The sequence below is a fragment of the Pelecanus crispus genome, chromosome 10 (assembly GCF_030463565.1).
Source record: "Pelecanus crispus isolate bPelCri1 chromosome 10, bPelCri1.pri, whole genome shotgun sequence".
Classification (NCBI taxonomy): domain Eukaryota; kingdom Metazoa; phylum Chordata; class Aves; order Pelecaniformes; family Pelecanidae; genus Pelecanus; species Pelecanus crispus.
Window position 1 is genome coordinate 21557120 of NC_134652.1, and position 20920 is coordinate 21578039.

At 43.6% G+C, this 20920-nt stretch overlaps 1 protein-coding gene across 1 annotated transcript in view; it reads left to right on the forward strand.

Moving 5' to 3' along the window:
• ARHGAP22 (Rho GTPase activating protein 22) overlaps nucleotides 1-20441 on the forward strand; it is a 134291-nt gene extending 113850 nt beyond the window's left edge. Inside the window, exons 4-9 of the mRNA XM_075717579.1 lie at nucleotides 1723-1930; nucleotides 6097-6229; nucleotides 10885-10958; nucleotides 12793-12914; nucleotides 15058-15958; nucleotides 20213-20441. Of these exons, the coding sequence (XP_075573694.1) occupies nucleotides 1723-1930; nucleotides 6097-6229; nucleotides 10885-10958; nucleotides 12793-12914; nucleotides 15058-15958; nucleotides 20213-20441 (1667 nt within the window). The remainder of the gene's footprint in view (nucleotides 1-1722; nucleotides 1931-6096; nucleotides 6230-10884; nucleotides 10959-12792; nucleotides 12915-15057; nucleotides 15959-20212) is intronic.
• Nucleotides 20442-20920: the final 479 nt, after the last annotated feature.

Here is a 20920-nt window from a genome sequence, read left to right on the forward strand (position 1 = left end):
AAGATAAGTCACTCCCATGCTCCAGGGCATGCCCTCCTGCCAGGAGAAGGAGGGAATTTCCTTTGAGAATCTTCACAGCCCTCCAGCTCTGGTACTGTAATGCAGTTGTGTAGGCTGGGGTGTAAGGAAGGTTTCTGTCTTTTGATGTGTAACAAACTGGCAGGGAAAGGAAACTGGACTTTAGGATCCTTCTTGCGTGTTTCATTCAGGGAGTCAAACTGATAGTGAAAGGTTTATTTCACTGAGGATTCAGCAGGGTTGGACTGAATATAGAAAGCAGGTATGCTTTGTGACATGATGTCTCCCATGAAGGATAGTGAATGGCGGTTAGGAAACTTCCTGCCTGGAGTTACCAGCCTCCCATGAATATAGCACTAAAATAAAAATGGAAAATGTGATTACTAGCAGGAAGGTAAGTAGAGCCTTAAGAAACAACCAAATCCCCTGGCCTGGTATGAGCACGTGCATGCATCTGTTAAACACTGCTTCTGGCTATTGGTTGCAAACACAGTGTAACTCCAATGTTTCATGCTGCCCTTTTTTCAGACCTGCAGATTAGCTGAGTACTTAGTGCATGATCTAAAGCTCCTTGATATCAGTGGAAGGCTTCCTGTTGCTTTGAGAAATCTGTTAATAGAATTTCCTATCTGCTATGGTCTGGTCTCATCTAAAATTGAGTAGATTCTGGGATTCTCTCACTTACTGAATACTTACTGCCACAATATGGTTAACTTGGATGCTATATATCCCAACTCCACCACACCTTGTAGGGTGCTAGAATTAGGGTTTCAGAACACAACAGCAGGTGTCCTTTTAGATGGAGTAGTGTCCTAGTTGGCAGAGAATGAACTAAGACCTCTGGGTCTTACAGCCTGAGCCCATTCTGTGTTGTCGAAAAGATCTGCTGCCAATAGTGGCATTCAGCAGCTGGTACTGACCAGGAACTCCAGTTTCCTGAGAGAGGCAGTGCTTCGTACTTGGTGATATATGTCTACAGTAGATCTGACTTAAGAATTACTTAGGCCAGTCTGTTTTTAGAGTATCCTGCTTCTGGTATGTTCAAGGTGCAAGAAGTACAGTACACATGTTTTAGTAGGAAGGGCAATGTATTTTGCATGCATTTTACTCTGTGTTTTTAATTCAGCAATTTTAATTAAAGGAAAAGAAATAGAAATGCAAAACTTGCAGGATGGTGGGGCATTTTCACAATAGCGAGTTTTAATGTTGACGACTGTATTCTGTCATGTTAGCAATCCCCTGCTAGCGGGATTGTTGCCTGTTGGGCTGGGTAGCTGCAAACTGTTGAAGGGCAACTGTGTGACAACTAAGAGGTGGGTTCATGCAGAAAGGAAGTATGTCCCATAAAGTCAATGTAGCCTTTGTTTTGGCATTCTTGGGACAGAAGATGCAATGGAAGTATAATTACTTAATCCTGATTCAGCACAGATAGGGATAACCATAAACATAATCTTAACCCCACCTTCCTTGTGTATAATGAGATAACTGGCTTAGGGCAGAGGATAGTTTGAAGCACTCTTAAGCAGGAAAAAAAAAAAAAAATCACTCAACAGGCAATTCTTGGTTTTAAAAATAATTTTATTCTTCTGAGTTGGTTAGAAACTGGACCTTCACACATGTTCACCCCCTCCAAGTGAGTTTCCCTCGTTGTATGCCCTGAGCGATAGCTGACACCCAGATGTCTCTCTTGCTCGCTGTTGGCAGGGATCTTTGGACAGCGACTGGAGGACACCGTACAGTACGAGAGGAGGTATGGCCAGCGCTTGGCCCCACTGCTGGTGGAACAGTGTGTGGATTTTATTCGGGAGCGAGGCCTTACCGAGGAGGGGCTCTTTCGGATGCCTGGCCAAGCCAACCTTGTCAAAGATCTGCAGGATTCTTTTGACTGTGGAGAGAAGCCCCTTTTTGACAGGTGAGTTGACATCACCAAATTCAGGCTGGTTTATCTGTGGCTTGTAAAACCTGGCAGAAATGGCCTTGCAGTGGCTATCTTAGTTTACATGTTCTTTCCACCCCATCGTTGTCTTCATTTAAAGTGCCACTGGGGCTTTCTCCTGTGTGGTGTTGGGTGCAGAGGCCTTCATTCAGCTAAGTGCTTGAGCAGAGGGAGAAATTGAGACCGTTAATCTAGATGGGACTACTCCAGTGTTTCAGCTTTAAGCACACGTTGAATGAAATGCGTTGCTATATTTGGGTGCAGCATACTCAGCAGTTGGTTGGATCCCACTATAGAAATGGATATGACAGAGGTGAACTAGTTGTTCTGCTGTTCCAGGTGTTGCATTCTCCCTTGCCACAACCACAGGGGATCTGCCTAGGGGCAATATCTCAACTCTTCCCCTTCCCTTGTCACTAGGTTTCAGAGTAGTCACCACCATCTTACATGTGTTCCCTGGCTGTTATGTGTGCAATGTATAGAATTGGTCAGCATGTCATACAAAGCACTTTCTGACCCCAGAGGAATTCTTGGCCAAAATTATTTTTTTGGTCCACAATTTGAGCAGCTGAGATGGAATATTTATTTCAAAACTGAATATATCTTTTCATTTTCAACAAAACTTGAGTTAAATGTTTCTGAAATAAAAGTGGCAATTTTGCATTTTTCTTCCCAGTATAAAAATGTTGATGTAATCACTCCTTGCCTGGTACAAAGACATGCTAGCTGCCTTTCTGTCCTACTGACTATGCCAATGTCAGGGATCAGTAAGGGCCAGCTGCTCCGCAAAGCAAGGTGAGCCAGGAGCCCAGTGTGGTAACAAGGCTGGCAGAGGCAGTGACACAGTCCAGTGATCACCAGGCAAGTCCATAGTGACAAGGCAGGTCCAAGATCAGGCTAGGTAATCTGTCCATGAGTCAGGGTCCAGGTCCAGATCAACAAGGTCTGTAGCCAGGCACAGACATGGCTGTGAGGCAGTGGGAGTTGTAGCTCAGACACAGGATAAACAGTAGAGGCTCAGCTTAATATTGGCTCCCACGGGAAGAGTGTCAGCCCTGGCTCAGAGCGCTCTGTCCAAGGACAGCAAAGGAAGGGGGCAGCTCTCTCATCTGTGCTATCTCTACGTTGGCTCTGAGCCCAGGCAGTCAAATCATCAGGGGGGTGGATGCTCTCAGTGCCCTTGCAGCCAAATCCTGTCCATAGTCTGTAACATTTCCTTCCCTCTCATGTATGTGCTATCCAGAGTGAAGGTCGGCATTGTGCTAACCTAAACGGTGCTTTGAGAAATGGGCCTTGACCCTAACAGAGAGCTAGAATTCCAGGGGTATTTGGATCTAAGGCCATTGTGTAAATCTGGCCCAATCTCTATCACAGGTCCACAAGTGGGATTAGATCTGAGATCTTGACTCGGAGACCTGACTCCATTTCTTGCTGGAACTCACTAGCACCGCTTTACCAGGTGATGCAGGCAGTATCTGGTACATTGCTAGCACATTAACCTAGGGGATCGCTTTCCCTGGACCTGCAGCCAGTCTCGATATTGCCAGTAGCATACCTGCCTACTGCTGCAGGAAGAGCTAGTGCTCTTCTGCCTGGGCAGCACAGTGTTTGGTCTCATCCTGGGAAGAATATCCTTAGAGTTTATTTGGAACATTTTTCTAATTCTTCCCTCCCCTCAGCTTCCCAGACCACCCATCCTCCTTTCTTTGATTCTTAACCACAGTCAGTATTGGCTCCCTAAATGGAAGTGTCAAATATTTAGAGATATTTTAATGAAAAAATAGTTTGAAATTATCAAATTGTCCTACTTCATGTTTTCTTAAACAAAATCTTTGTATTTTTAACTGAATATCTGAGTGTTCTAGTTCAGAATTAGAATTATCTTAATTCATGTGGAAGTGAACAGTTATTTTGGAAGACGTTCATATTCTGGAACAGGGGTATCTAGGGAAGGAATTAATTAGGAATGACAGTTTCACTTTCATGTTTTACCTTAGTCTAATCCATACTAACTTCATGACAATGAAGGTAAGCCAAGCCTCCCCCAAGCATTTTTAAAGCAGAAAGCACCTTTATTTCCACAGGCATTTGCACTGGCTAAATAGGTTAGTGCTAAGTCTCACCTTTAACAGAGGCAATAAAGATCTCCATGAAGGAATGCCTGCCTTTTGGGTAGTTGATTTGAAATGTGATAACTGAAGGTTCAGTACAGAATTAAAGGAGGCAAGCCTAGGGGTACGCGAGTAGTTTGACAGTTGAGGGTCCCCCAGTCATTGCCTTTTGCTCTTTCCACCATGTCCACTGTGACTTGTAGGCCCAGCTCTCTGGTCTTTGATATGTATAGTCACAAATATCAACAAGGGAGAGGCAGTTCCACCCTGGCTAAGTGAAATGCTTCTCCTCCTAACAAGCATAATTTTCTCTATGTGTAACTGAAACTATCCATGTATGGCCTAGGATACCTAGGCAGCGGCAATTATTTTCTGCAAGTGTGAAATTCATATGCTTTTTTCCAAATCAAGTCCAGTGAAAGGAATATCCTTTTTTTCCTAGTTGCAGTCAGTGCTTTAAGATGTCTTTTGTATCTACAGTGATCTTCCAAATGCTGGAGCCTGCCTACCTCATGGTGGATCAGATCTCTGTGATGACTGATAATTGAAACACTTATTTTTAAAAGGCTTGCTTTTCCAATTTGGGTTTTAAATGCATATGTATTCTCATGGAAGGCCAGGTGTTGCTGTTTTGGAAGCACCTACAGCAGTCTGCTCCTATTGTACTTCCACGCCACTGAAAGTTTGGCTGGATTTCACATGGCCTCGTGGATGAAACAACCAGCCAGTGGACTGCTGTAGCTGTAGTCTGGGCTCTGCTTCTGAGTGATAGTCATATACACCATCCATGCCTGAAACTCCACACTAAAAAAAGAAGAAAAGAATAAGGGTACCGACCTCATTTGTAAAGCATTTATAATCAACTGCAGAATACCACTATATGAAACTGTGGTATTCTCAAATATGATGGAGCTGTTTAACAGGAATAGCATTCTCAGGATCAGTAGCAAGTGGTAGCTGCTGGCAGCTTCCTATTGTAATTTTTCCTGGTTTGTTTTAACTGTGTGTTCCAAAAATACTTAAAAACATACTAAGCAGAAGAGATTCAGCTTTTCAATAGAGGTGAGGATTTGAAGCTCTGTTGCCCCATGGTTACTGATCTGTTTTTCTCAGTTCTTTAAAGACTGTCAGGGGAATGGTGGGTAGTGGGGGAGCTGGTGACAGAATCTGTTTAGACTTCCAACAGCTGAAACCTTTGAGAAGGTCATCTGCAAAGATTAACAAAGTTGTACAACAGGAGACTTGGAGTGAGGGAAAGGTATCACCATACATCAAAAGCTGGATAGGAAATGGAAAGGGAAGAAGAGGTGCATCTTCATCATGGGATCTGACAGCTCAACCCCAACTTAGAGCAAAGGAGAGAGAAGAGGAAAAAAAAGTTCCTGGAGTGGGAGAGAAAAGAAAGGCTGATAACCCAGCATAACAAATGGGCTAGGAAATGCCAGATACCCCAGCCTGGGGGAGGAGATGTGACCCACAAACTGGGAAGCCATGCCAAATGGCAATAGAGGGCCTGGAGGAAATACAGCTTCCTCCATTTGTTTTCTGAATGTTTGACCAGGGCACTTGGGAGCCTGGACCATCAGATGCAGCTGGGTGCCGGCTGGGGAGAGTGTCAGGCAGGAGGGATCAGTGAGAGGATCAGAAGTTGTGTTTGATTGCACGAGGTCACAGAGCTCTACTGTCAGTGCTACGTGATCACTGTGCACTAGCCAGGACTCTGTTGCTCACATTCCTGATCCACACTGGCTGAGGAACCACAGCACCACCCTACCTTAAGCAGTATCATGGGCGTACCCCTTTCACTGCCTGTATTGCCTGAGATGTATTTATATCTTGACAAAATGGGAGATTTCCCTTGTTCCCACGTAGACCCTCCTGCCTAGTACAAACATGTGGCAGAACAGCTTCCTTACCATGTGTCTACTTTGTCCCTGTCCCTAAGACAGACCTTGACGCACCCACAATGAAAGACATCAAGCTTTGGGGTAGTGTGGGTTTCTAAATTTCCTTCCCTCTTCTCTGTTGCAGCAACACAGATGTTCACACTGTGGCATCCCTCCTGAAGCTTTACCTTCGAGAGCTGCCAGAGCCTGTCATCCCCTTTGCCAAATATGAAGACTTTCTTTCTTGTGGACAGCTACTCTCAAAAGATGAGGGAGAGGTCAGTGATCCTTCTAATCCGCTTCCTTCTACCTCGAAGGTTGTTCCCAAGACTCAATGTAGTACAGCTTTCTTCTCATCACTCTTCAGTCCTGGTTTAAATCAATGAAGTTCCTGGGAACATCCCCCTAAATTTTCCTGAAGCTGTGAATTGGGTGTTAGTATCATAGGCTCCTGCTTGAAGCAGGAGCTTTTTTGAAGTCAGTCTTGTCGCCTGGTGCTTCTTTCTTCCGAACAAAGCTGTTCTGTAGCATAATCAGCAGGAGAGGCAAGGTAGGACATCTGGGTTCCTTTCCCAGCCTTGCCTGTTGACTCATTAGCAAGCTGTATGAAGTCACTCCCTTTTTCTGTGTGTTTAGTTTCATATATTAGAACAGCATGTTCTGCTTCCCAAATTTTTTGGTGGATGAAATGTTGATCAGTGCAATGGTCTTTGTATTTCTCAGAGGAAAGGTACTACAAAAGGGCAGGCTATGATATTATCCCCAAATTGGAGAAATAATGCTATGAATACTTCACCAGAACCTTCTTATGATGTTCTTTTCTTTGGTTTCCAGGCAAGGGAAGGGGCTGACAAAAACCTCCAAGTCTGTGGCAATCATGGAAATTTTGATTCACTGCTTGGGAGGAGCAGGATAATTTACAATATGATTGATTGATCTGTTTCATCCATATTGTTCCTTTTGTGGTGATGCCTGAGCTCTTTGCTGACTGCAAAGGCACGTTGGATCTGGTCTAATGCGGGTGGAACTGCGCCACCTTCTAAAATAGAGGTGTAAAGAAGCTGTAAGTGTTGTTACTGGTGTCAGCTAAAGAAGCAAAGGCCTGAGGGCTTATAGGTCACAGTCCACAGTTCTGTCCCTTTTCTGCTCACATCTTTGTCTCTGGTGGGGATTGTAAAAGCTGTTCTTTACTGAAAGCCTGAGGTTCACCTTTAGTTTGAGTGGCAGAAGGCTCTGGGGAGATTCAGTCCTTCATGATGCCCATAGGAAGATGCTTATTTGTATGGATCAAATCTAGCATATCTGGTAATGTCAGGTTTTTACAGATACAAGGCAAGTTTTATCTGTACTCACATGAGGTACCCTCTAGCCAACTCTGAGAAAGCAAGTTTTTGTGCATGACAAAGCATATTACGACACATGGATATGCATTTGTGTCCTGGACACAGCCACATCAGTGTGTCAGTGCACTAGTGTTGTCTTTTAATAGGTACAGGTATGTGTCTACTAGCTCCAAAACTTGCTGATTTTCTGCCTTATCCTCAGTCAACTCAGGCATCTCCGCATGGTGCTGTGTTACAGGCAGTGCAACGGTTCATTTCACAAGAAACAGCAGCATTTCTAAGGCAGTGGAGCTAGTTTCATTTTGGTCATAAAATGTGCAGACTGGGAAGTTTTGGATCCATTAAGCACTATTGCACAAGAGTAGAGACACTGCCAAATTGGGCAAACATAATTGGATATCAATTGCTCAGCTTATTAACTACGTAGTTTGCCTGATTTTGCCTGCACAGGCTGCAGCAGTTTGGGAAGCAACATCTGTGTTGGTTTCGTGGGAGCAAGGCCAGACTCAAATGACTTGTAGTGTAGTATTCTCTTTGGATTAGAAAGGCCATGAGGAGCACTAGATAGCCAAAATAAAAGCTTACAAAATACGGTAGTGCTGATAGCACCAAGTTGTCTCGTTAAGCTGCTGTTGTAAACATAACCATTTTTTTTCTGTCAGGAAAATCTGGAACCTCAACAAGGGCTGTTTACTTTTTCAGAAAGGAAGGTGGAGTGCACACACCAAGAGTGGAGAGGCTGTACGTGCACCGTAGCACGTGGAGGAGAACGTAGCACAGAGTCATGCCCAGCCTGTAGGGCCTGACTCACCTCTCACATGGGAAGTTCCCCTACTCAAAAATGTAGTTTCTTTGAAACCATAATTTTTCAGCACAAAATGATAAGCAGAGAATTTCAAAATCAAATGTTTCATTTTGAGCAAGTATTTGGAAACAAAATGCAATCTATTGTTGTAATTTGAAATACTATTTTGTTTTCATTTTTCACTTGGAATTTTTGAATGAGACTTTTAGACTCAAAATATAATTTTCTTTCATTTTGTACACCCACCCCCCAATAAAAACAGAATTACTTAAGGCAAAATAGCTGTTCAGATAAAATTGTTGGCACCTCATGCTGCTACATTGTGACCTTAGGAATTATTATGATGTTAGCTCGGCCTAATCTCCATCTGCAGAAAAAAAATACTCCAGCACTGCCCTAAGCTTTCTATTTTTCATTCAGATTGCGGTTCATCTTCATTCTGCACCAAAGTAATCTCTGGTGTTGGAATGCAAACAGAAACGTAACAGAGACCTTGGGTTGTGCTGAGGCCTCTAGGTATCTCAGCATGACTGCAGCATTAAAAAAGATTTGAATCTGATCCCAACTGGTTAGGAGGAGGGATTGAAAATTAAAAACAATTTTAGAGTTAAGAATGAATGAAAGAGCTTCAAATCTCTAAAAACCCATTTGAGTCTGAGCTGACTTGACATGGTAGTATTTTAGCCTTTGCTGCTGCCTGTACTCGAGACGCACACAGCGGTTCAGTAGGCTAAGCACATGGCTTTGAGTTTTTAAAGAGAGGTCTGAATTTGGGTGAACATCTGAAGTGTTGCTAGTTTTCCAGCCCAGCTAGAAGCTCCTAATTGGTGCTGATCTGTTACACACATTGCAAAATCCTTGGTTTTGGGATCACTCCTTGGAAAGCATGCTAGACATGCAGCTTTTGCAAGGAAGCAAGAGTTATTACTGCAAAATACCATGATGAATGACAGTGTAGTGCCTCTATTGCTTGCTAGGCTGCAGCCGTAAGTATGATCAGTGCCATTTGTTAATAACGTAGCGGTTTCTAGCTTGCGTTTTCCTTTACACTTTCGCCGTGGTGGTACTAGGCTCAGCCTTCTGCCATCTGTTGGTCAGGTGGTGCTGGGTACAAATCTGTGGCAAAGCTGATAAATGCTGCAGCAGGAGAGAAGGCTTTTTTTAACCTGGCAAGTGTTTGTACCTTGACAAATATGAAGATACTCTCTATGTAATACACATTTGTGATTCTTTGTGACAAAGCATGGATGACAAATTTTTAGAACCTTTTTTCCTTTCAGGTACCATCTTTTACCTTTAGGTCATGTTTCCTGCTGTTCACAACTGCCTGCAGTTTCTGTTCCAAAGTCCCTCTTGCATCCAGTGGAGCCATGATATTTTAATTCAGAGCAATTGAAATACAGTGCCAAATACCATCCTGATTTCTGTATTTGAAATAAACTAGGTTACAGAGCAAAATTCAAGAGGGAATTAGGTCTGTTAGCTCATCTATTTCTAGTTCAAACTCCTCACTTGAAAGCTGGATGACCTGAACAACTGACCTTAACCTTCACATCAGTAGCAGCTGTCCTTGATTCGAATGTTTTCAGAAGTTTGAAAAAGAGCATTGAGATTTTCAAAAGTGACTGGTCTTTTGTTGGTGTCTCCATTGTTGTCACTGTTAAACCAGCATAATTTTTAAGCTAAGGAATTAAAAAGGACTCACTGCTTTTAAGATTATTTTTTAAGTTTCAGGTTTTTATTAGAGGACTTTTTTTGTGCTGGGACATATAGAATAAGTGTCTATACATTCAGGGTGTTAAGGATGGAGGCAGGAATACAGACTGCTCTCTGGATCTTTCTGACTTGTCTGGACCAGAGAAATCTTGCAAGAGGCTGGCCAACAGAATTGTCTCCCTAACAGTCCTTAATAAATTGAGGAAAGTTTGAAATGAATGTCCAGCTGCACTTCTTTGGCTTGGAACCAGCTGCTTCTGGAGTTTCTCCATCATTAGTTAGTAGGCCTCCATCATTAGTTAGCAGCTGTCACTCTTCCCAAGTGTGCTTGGGTATCTATTTTCCCACAAAAGGTTTAGTTGTCTCAAAAAATAAGCAAATCTCCAGGGCAATTGCAGCATTGACACGAACAAGCAAATGATGCTTGGGACTGTGGAAGGACAATAGCCTCCTGACTCAGAGGTTTTCATTAGATGATTTAAGTAGCTTCAGGGTTTTAAGTCACTCCTCCAGCAGATATCTTATCTTATGGTTTAATGTAAAGACAGAAATTTTATGAGGAAGTATGTCACAGCTCAGAATGAGTGCAAATGGAAGTAAGTAATTAAAAAGGAGGTAGTTGAATTGGAATGTCATTCAGGTTTTTTAAGAAAAAACTCTCCTCTGCTCAGCTGAGCATTACTGCAATGTATTTATACTACACTCAGTGCCTCAAAGTTTCAAATAGGCCAGGTGCTGAAAAGGCATATTTGCTGGTATGTTTATGCCAGTGCCAGTAGGCAGACTTTGAGGAGTAGCAGGCCTCACTAATAGACGGCTTCTACATCAACCATTAAAGTTGACAGGAGGATTTCCACTGATTTTGAGAACTGAAACAAGTTCTGGATCTTGGGGTTTTGGTAAGGCACAACACACTGGATGACACCTTTTTTAAAACAAAACCTCCTTTATCATCTGTTGTTCACGGTTTTGACTCTGGAAAGAGGACTTTGTAGTACTGAAGGAAAGTCACGTCTGCCTTGCATCATTTATATTAATAGCTCTCCTCCTTGTTTTTCTTGTCCCTCAGGGTACCCAGGAACTGGTTAAACAGGTAAAGAATTTGCCCCAAGCCAACTACAACCTCCTCAAATACATATGCAAGTAAGTGAAATTAATTAACACTTGGAAAAGTCACTAAGTTTTGTGAGGCTCAGTCTTATATGCAAATAATTTACTCTGAAAGTATGAATATTCAAACATCACTTACATGTAAGTTACTGCTCCTATAAAACACGAGGAGGTGAATGTGTAGCCTGCCTGAAGGAAGCTCTTCGTTTATCCAAGAGCATCAGCCAAGCAAATTGCTGTCACCCACAGCCTTGGCAGCAGGCACAAACGATACTAATATATTATATTGTTTATTTCAGAAGCTCTTAAAGACCAGTAAAGGAAGGCATTTTTTCCAGGTACTGCACACTTGGAAGATTTATGACACAAGCTGAGTAGCCCGTGCAGTCAGAACAGCCAGTCTGGCCTCAGCTCCAGTTTGGAAGTGGGATTGGGAGTGGCTTCCTCTTGGAGTACCAGGGACTCCACAGCCTTGTCTCCCCTCATCTCTCTGCTGACTTTCCGAGGTTTTGCAAAATGAGCTGGAATGTATTTTGGGAGCTGGAGTGGACTGTTAGCCTAGATACAACATAGTGAACTTTATGTTGTATTCTAGTCTCCGTGGTAGTTAGTCCCTTTATGACCAGTGGAATTTGCACATCTGGAGCAGGCAGTAGATACAAACACTGACATGAAGCCCATGTCTTATTCAAGATATCTCAAGCCCTTCCCAAGTGTGCAGACACATAGCGTTTCTGAAATGTATTTTTTGAATGCTTTAAAAATTTTATTTTGCCTCACTATGTGCTTCTATAGCCATTTGTTTTAATATCTGAGTACCTCAAAACATGAATGGCTGAGGCAGGGGAATATAATTATACATGTTTGAAAGTGAAGAGCTGAGGAAAGGCGAGTAGAATTTGCTTCTGACTTAGTGAAGAAAACTGAGGGTTCTTGGGTCTCGGCATAATGTCTGCCACAGGGCAAAGCTGCAGAAAAAATGGGAGTGCTGCAAGTAGAAGCATTCAAAAATTGGCCAAGTAGTGCAGAATGACAGGGAAACTTTTTCCCTGCCAAAACCCATCCAATCATCCAAAAATGAACACTAGTTTAGGAAACGGAGTACAGACAGAATGGGACTGTTCACTTTTGAGGCCACTGAGTCCTCTTTCCTGCTTTTGTAGGTCTGCATGTCATACAGTCCTTTTTACAACTTGGCTAATTATGTACAAGCTTTTAGGTGTTTGTTGCAGCCTTTCTCTCACTATAACTCCTATTGGGAGGCTGTTCCAAATTACAAAAACATTAACTGTTAGAAACTTTCTGCTAATTTCCAGCTTATACATACAGGTAGCCAGTCTGGATTTCTCCATGCACTATCTTTGGCTTGTATGGTCTTTTTATGGTATTGATGTTTGCCTAGCTGATGCATTCAAAAGAAGCATTTGGGCTACCTCTTTATCTGTATTTTGTTAGATTCAAGCAACAAAGCTCTTTTCCCCAGGCTGCTAGTTCTAGGATGAGGAGATGAGTGAAATGTCTTTTTACTTCTGTTACATCTGTGAGTGAAAAATGGCAGAAGTCAATCTGTGTAATTGGAGAATTCCTGTAAAACTGTGAAAATTTGTACTTTCATACTCAGTAGAAAGCTGGATCCCTGGTAGGCTGGTACCTTTAGCAGAAACCATCCTGTCATCTCTTGTTCATACACTAGGAGGAATCTGGGGTTATTACTGCGTATCTAAGCTGTGTTAGTCCCTAGGAGCGTTGCAGGTATCAGGGTTGTATATAAACACAGGACAAAACTGTTCCTGCCCCAGAATGCCTACAGCCTGAGAAGTGACTGGCTTATTATTCCTCTTCTCCTTTTTCTGGGGGGCTTTTAAAGGTTTCTTGATGAAGTTCAGGCTCACTCCAGCATTAACAAGATGAGTGTCCAGAACCTGGCTACAGTATTTGGACCAAATATATTACGACCCAAAATGGAAGATCCAGTGACCATGATGGAAGGTAAGTACTACTCTTGTAACATAAGACAACACCTGTGACTTGGAGCTGTAAGAGTATGCTGAAAGTCATACATTCATTGTAGCTGTATCACTTGACTGTAAGGTCAGCAGCAAGTCAAGCAATCCCTTTCATCAGTGCCTGTGAAGGGATGTACCAGTTGGCTTCTGTTACCCCACTCACCACTGGCCTGGGAGTGTCTGTCCTCTCCACCACATGGAGATGCCTTAGCAGCAGCAGTGCCTTTAGCTCTGCACAGGTGACCTCTGAAAGGCACTGCAGATGTGTGCCCCACAGATGGCAACCCACTATAAGGTAACAGGCCGACTTCAGGGCATATATACTATAGCTGTTCAAGGACTCCAAGCCTGCCACAGAGATGTGGGCCGTATTATTAAGGGTAATTTGAGACTCCCCGCTCGAAGGGGGGAAGGTACAAAAATGTGGGGAGGAGAAAAAGGGAGTGCAGGAGCAGATGCTAGGTTATTCAGCATTACAAAGGCAGGGATAGCTGAAACCTCAATCTGTTGTGTGATGCTGTGACTTGCCCTAGTGGCCAGTTGGCCAGTGGTTGATAAGACTCTTACAGCCTTGACCAACAATGTCCTTTTTATTCAGTTGGCACAGATGACAAGTTTGGGTTCAGTTCACCTCAGGCATTTCATTATGCAGTTCAGCTGATGGCAGAGGTGCTTGTACTGTGTGTAGGTGCACAGGTGCCACAGATGCTATGGCCTCTGCTAATCATCATATACAAACAGTACAGTGACCTAACCTAGAATTCTGTATTTCCAAAGACCTGAACTGTAGAAAAATGGGGATCCGGTGACTGGATTTTTACACTTAATCATTATACTCATAAGCAACAGCACTGGGAACATTTTGTTTTCCTCTTAGTTGAGGACAGAAGATTGGTTAAATAGAAATAATGGAGAAGTGGAAAGACTCTCAATAAAATATTTTTAGCTTCAGGGTAATATGGATCTGCTAAATCAACTGATTCAGAAAAATACTGCTGCTAGTTCTTAACAAAAAGCACTTTAACTGTGTCTCTCTTCAAACTTAAACCATGAATTTCAAATAGAAATATCTGAAGTTTGACACCTAAATTGTTAAGAATGCCCTTATCTCCGGAGAGGTTTATTTGTCTCCCTGTACTCACAGACGTAAAATAGAAATTGTAGGTGAGCTCAGTACCTCTTGCTATCAGGCTGAAACCTCATTATTAGATTCAGGCTCTTATCTTGAACCCCTGAATATGTTAGTCTTATTCTCTATTTCAGACAATGATTAAAGATGGAATTAATTACCTATTTGCTCTTTCCAAGGTTTTCCTCTTTTGTAGAAAATGCTTTGTATTAGGTTTGGTAAGTGGTGTTCTCTATTAGTTCATAATGGTCTGCTCCACTACCAGAAAACAGTGACAACTCATTTCTGTGGATTTAAATAATTGCAAGTGCTTTCTGTACTTGCTGTACACCTTCTGCAGGTGAATGTATCATACTGATGTCATACTTCCTCCCAAGTTTCTCAATACACTAAGAATGCAGCAGAAGGCCTCAGCTGAAACTTCTGGTTCTTCAGTAAACGCTAGCTCTGGGCCTCTTAAAACTATGAAACTGGGTGCTACATAGTTGTGGAAACCTACTGGGTTTGGAAGCTGGGCAGAGGGGGGCTCCATCCCAGCTGATAGGTTGGTGTGTTCAGGATCCAGCATGCAGCTCTGCACAGGGCTACGTGTCCTGCATGGATGCACATGCTGAGCTTGATGCTGGCTCTGAACCCCATGCCATGGTGTAGTACAGTCATGCCCTGTTTTCCAGGTGTCCTCCTCCTCTGTCATCCCTAAGCAGGCCAATTTATTAACCGTTGCTACTGCTCATTTGTATTCTGCCAGTCAGCTACATTCATGAGTCGGACTGACACCTGCATCCTTCACAGTCCCTGTTTCCAGCAAAGGCAACGATTCCCGTCTCCTGCAGTCCTGCACGGGCAGGCCCGGAGCAGTTGTTCGTGCAGACCCACTGCAGTGCGTGGTGGCCGCAGGCCGGCCTCACAAGGAGCTCGCAGGGCATCTCACAGGCAGGGGGTGTGCCAGAGGTCCTCCACGTCTCCTCAACTGCTTGCCTTTGTTTTCTCCCCACAGGCACCTCACTAGTTCAGCACCTGATGACGGTGCTGATAAGTGAACAGGGGCGAATCTTTGCTGTTCCTCAGGCAGATGTGCCAGGGAGCCAGCTGGAGATCAGACCTGTGCGTCAGCGCAGTACCGTGGAGTGGATCTCTGAGGAGGACGGGGAGGACAGCAGGTCAGAGAACAGCGTTCCCAGCCCCGCTGATTTGCCTTCTAGCAATGCTGTGGCACTAGAGGCCGCGCCTGGACCTGCGGGGAAAAAAGCTCCTTCAGAGCACAGTGGCAGATTGACTCAGCCTGCCACCAGCCCCAGCAAAAGAGTGCAGACATTGCCTCCGTGGAAATACTCCTTCCGCCAGCAGGGAGCACGCTCTGTGAGTCCAAAGCTGGGCAGCTCATCCTTAGATATCCCCAACCTCTCCTCCAGTGGGAACTGGTTGATGAATGGACTGTACTCTCTCCGAGGCCATCGCCGGACAGCCTCTGGGGAACGAGTTAAAGACTCATGTTCTTCCCAGAGACTCTCTACTTACGACAACGTCCCTTCATCCAGCCTCTCCCTTAGCACACACAGTATGGCCAGCACCACATGGTCTACATCATCATGTGAAATCTCTGTGGTGGACTCTGTCAGCAGCTGCCCAGCCTGCCGGGCCAGTGACTCTTCTGCTTTAAGCTCTCTCCAAACCGAGTGGATAACTCAGGGCTCACTGTCTCAGAGTGAGGTCAAGACTGCAGATCTGGAGAACAGCATTGACAGGTTTGAAGCATGCAGCAGCAGCAGCGAACAGAGCAACCCATCTGCAGCTTCCAGAGACTCTGTCAAATGCTCTAGGGCCTTACAGAGCTTGGTGGTGGAGCTAAAGACAGAACTGACCAAACAGAGGACTGAGTACGAGACTAATATCAAAAGGTAATGTCATCTGCAGGGGGGACAAAGTAGTCATCTGTCAGCATTACCCCTGTTTGAACATGGGTGTGGGCTACCAAGCATATCAGGTTCTCAGACCTGGAGTTTGGGTTTGGGAGACAGCAGATTTGGTTCTGCTCTTTCCTCGCTGCTCTCTGAACCCAACTTTTCTCTCTCTGAGAGGATCAAAAAAATGGGATTTCCATCACACGGGGAATTACAGTATTTCACATTCTATGTTTTCACTGGAAATCAGAATTGCGCAGGTATGTTCTTTGTCAGTGTCCTAGGAGAAACAGCAAAGCAACATCTCTCTTGGAGGGATGGACTGGGACCCAGGGTGGTCAGACGTCAAGGAACTCTGCTGGTCTGTGCAGGTGCTGAGATTTGTACCATCAGTCTGAAATTGAGGGCTCCTTGCTGCTTTTCCCAACAGAAACATTCTTCAGAAAACTGATTTTGACTGTTCTCCCGGGGGGGGGGGTGTGTGCGTGTGTGTGTGTGTGGTGTTGGTGGTGTTGCAGCTGCATGTCACTTACAACTTTCTCAGTAGCCCTTTTGTGTTGAACTTCTAGAAACCTCACTTGTGATTTTTGATGTACTTGTAGCTGTCCTTTGCTCACTTGGCCAGCTGCTGACTCAAAGTAGCAGCAAGGTGCTGCTTGTACAGCAGATACGTGAACTGTGCAGGTCTTTGCTCAGGCTGATGTTTACTGCAACTGCTGGTGCTGTACTTTAGATCTCTGTTCAGAAGAATTCCTTCCAGTTTTCAGGAGGTGTGTGTGTGAGAGCAGGAAGTATCAATAACTAGGAAGTCATATTCATTTGTGTGAGTTAGTATACTGGTGCTTAACAGAATGACTTTCAGTCAAGTACTCAGGGAAATATGCACATGAAATATTGTTGCTTAAAGGAATTAGATATGTTTTAATATACAGCCATATGCAAAATTGCACACCATGTTATAATACAGAATCATCATTGGCCTGGGCTCTGCAGCCCTGGTACTTGGCACTGAAGAAGGGCTGTAGTCCCATTTTTTACAAATAGTTGAGTTCTCAGCGGGTTTTGTGCATTAAGGTGTTAATGTTATAGTCCTTCAGTTATTAACACTCTAGTAGCATTTACACGCCTCAATTTCTACTCAGTCTCCCAAACATGGTACCAAAAGCACATATGACTCTTTGTAGGGATTGTATAGCACAGCTCTAGGCTACATTTGTTGCCTCTTTTTTCTCGTTAAAGTAATTTCTCAAAAATGTATCTAAACTGTGATCTCTTCCAGTGGGACAGCTGTTAAGGTAGGAATTTCACTTGCTACCTTCCTGCTTTATTTTATGATTTCCTATGGTGGTGGCTTGCCAGCATCTGCAGCTTTTCTGCCTCTTGCATTGTACTGCCTTGGTATGTGATGCTGGAAGGAGAATCAGGCCACGTAGCAGTTTCAGTTCCCACCTCACATCACAGAGTGGGAGAAAAGCTTACCCCTGCCTTGTGTTCCAGGTAGAAGAGCTGATGAGAACACCACTAGTTGCTAGCATGGTGTGTTGGAAAAGGTCTGAGAATGAGGATAGTAATTCATGGCTTTTTTTTTTTTTTTTAGATGCCCTACTGATGCACAGTGGGAGGGAGATGAGGGTATGTGCCTTGCATTTAATTCTGCAGAGCTGCCCGGGCAAGCGTTGTTGCAGGGATACAGAGTAATAAACAGAAAGGAGACCAGGCTGCAAAACTTGGAAATGAGTATCTGCACATTTTTACGGGCTGCCTGGGGGAAGAGATGGCTTTCCACCTCTTATCAGTAAAACTGTTCCAGTGGGGCTTTCAGCTGTTGACATCAGGGACATCCAGGAAGACCCTGTTCTTCATTCCAGCTGTTGAGCATTTTCAGCTGTTTCAGCTCTTAACACCTGCCTTTCCCTTTCAGCTGGACAGGGACAGAGAGCACTGTGGCTGGAGAGGAGGACTATACACAGCCAGGTCTCACGGGGCAGAGTAGCTGAGAGGCAAATGCCTAATGAACTAATACCGTTTCATAAAAACAGGCAAGATGCAATCACTGCCTTTTTGTATTAAACAGGACGACTCCAGCTGTTCAGGATTACAGCCCGAAGGATCTTGCTGTCAAGTCTAAGAGTTTCAAGCCAAGTTTTTCAGCTCTCAAAAAGTTTGCAGTGTTTTTACTACATCTGCAGCAATTTACATGTGCAAAAATATGTTCCTTTTGAGACCGCATGAAAGTCTGTTCCTGTGGAAAGACAGGAGCTAACTAGCAAAGAAGGGAGGCTGCTTAGCAGGAAAACTTTGGGCTGCCTCACTAGCTTTATTTTATTGAAGATAGTTTAGTCCCCCAAACTAATAATTAGTTCCTTTACAATTGTACATGTGCTTGTGTGGTTTGCAGAACTCAGTGTGTGTAGCAGGGCATGTTTTAATGAAGGAATATGAGCTTTTTGTTGGCACGTACATAAGTGGAGAGAAAGCAGTCAGTACCTGCCTGGGGCAGAGGTAAGGAACACTTGCTGATGGAAAAGCTGTTATTTATCATCATCAACTGCCCATTTTCTCTCTTAGTCAGAGGGAGGCAAGTTTTATGGCCTTCCTGTAACCAGTCTGTTCCAGAGCATTTCTCCCTCAAGGTTAGTATAATTATCAGGCATTCTCTGTTGAGTTTCAGTAATTCACATTTTACCACCTGGGACTCTTTAAGAAACTGGAAGTATCTTGGAGAGGACTATTATGTTGTGTATGTAGAAATACAGTAAGTACTGTGACTGTACATAATTCAGAACATGGACAGCTAGTCTGGGCTGCTGTAGCTGACCCCTAAAACTTTGTGGTAGAAAAATTTAATTGGTAGCTCAGATCCATAGGACATAACAAAAATGTTAGGGGCAGGGGGGAGGAAGGGAAGCATTCCAGCTTCCGAAGAGTCCTCTTGTATTACAGAAGACAGCAATCTGGGTGGTAAAAGTCTGCCTTTGTCGAGATGGGCAGTTTGTGTAGACATACTGCACATTTCGGTTCACACATCAGTGCACCTGTGTGACTTTCTAAAAGTTGTGAAAGTTTCAGCAATGATCATATTGCTATCCTTAGCTGTATATGAAGGGACAGTTTAAGGGCATGCGCTGCATTGCCTGCATAAGCACCTCTTGGTGGTCACAAAATAGAATTCAGACCCTTCTGGGACTGTCACAATTCCCCCCCCTCCCCCCGAATCTGTGTCATTTACCCTGTCTAAAAATCACACATCCAGAGTTTCACAGGGAAGCCAGGCATCCCAGCTTCACAGTTGGGTATTACACTGATCTATCAACCTAAGAGGTGGTGGGTTTTTTCGGTTTTGGGGTTTCTGGGGGTTAGTTTTGTTTTGGGGGGTTTTGGTTGGTTGTTTTTTTTTTTTTTTTTTTTAAAGTTAGAGGGGGGATGCTTTTCCTGGGAAAAGCCTGATTTTTAAAGTTACCCTTTCTGAATATTCTAGTGATCAGAAATTCCTATCTGGATATACTCCCTCCTCTCTATTAACACCACTGCTCTGTCCTGTGATTAGGAAACGCACTTCTGCACTTGCTTCAGATCAGAAAAAACCATGAACCTTGTTCTTTGACCTCCCTAGAGAAAAGCTCTGGGTCTTGCATTAGAGCTTTGTGCATAGATGAACTATTTAAGGTCTCTTCTTCCGATTCCTCCTCATATGAAAAGGTTTTTTTTGTAGAATCTTGTACAGTATGAAAAACTTTTATTCCCTCACCCCGATGTCAGTGACAAACTTTACAGAAAATACATAAAAACATAGATGGTGAGTAAGGATTGTGACCTCATTCCTACCTGACCTCCAAGGATGCTCCTCTGTACTCAATATCCATATAGGGAAACAGTATCAGGATGAAAACAGAGGTTAAAAGATTATTTTGGAATTATACACAATTATATACTTGAACTCAGCCTAACTGAGGAGTTAATACATCTCCTCAGATGTTGTCTGTTGCTCAAAAGTAAGCATTGCTTTGTAAGACTTGAGCATATTTTCTCAAGATACAAATAGAGTACGCTCCAGCTTTCAAGGCGTCTCTGCTCTTAAACTCAACATTAACGAAATGGCAACTAGTGCCCTTCTTTAAAACTTCCTCTTAGAATGAAGATATTTTAGCTCTAAGTTCAACAACTTACATTTATTATAGCTGTCAGCAGTATTTATCCAGCCACTTAAAAAAACTTTTTTTCTTCTCCCTCTCTCTCCCCTTTGGTTTTAAGAATTGAAGAAAAAAGTGCAGACCTGAGGAAACAAGTGGTTAGGTTAGAAGAAGACCTGGACCAAGAACGAAAGAAATACACGATGCTGGAGATAAAGCTGAGGAATTCTGAACGTGCTCGTGAGGATGCTGAGAAGAGAAATCACCTCCTGCAGAAGGAAATGGAAGAGTTTTTTTCAACATTAGGATGTTTAACTGTTGGGAGTCGAAGTGCTCAAGTCCCCAAGTAGAACAAGCTGATGTACAGCATAGAAACTTCTGTTTCAGGCAAAACCAGTGAAAATGCACATTTTGTTCTGGTATACTCATGTATCATGAGTAATTCTACAGTGATTGTGCTCTTGGTGACACTTGCTCTGTTGTCTTTACGTGTGCTGTAGTATTTGGGCCAGCTGGGAAAGACTGCTAAACACAATGCTTGAAAGTTGAGATGTCAGATTGCCAAGAAAAAGTGGGCAGCCTTTTAATCCACAAATCAAAAGATACTGTTCTCCATAGCTGTACTGCCGCCATCGTTGGATTTACTGCACCACCCTTTTGCTGGCTCAAGGACAGTGGAAAGTCCTGCAAGGTGGGATGGCCGGAACTGATGGACAGGCTGAGCCTGGAGCCGAGGGCCTCTGTAGGAGGGCTTGGGAAGATGGCAGTTCCAGTATGTCACCACATTCAATGTGGTTTAGCATATGGGTTTAATATGAGGTGTTTTTCC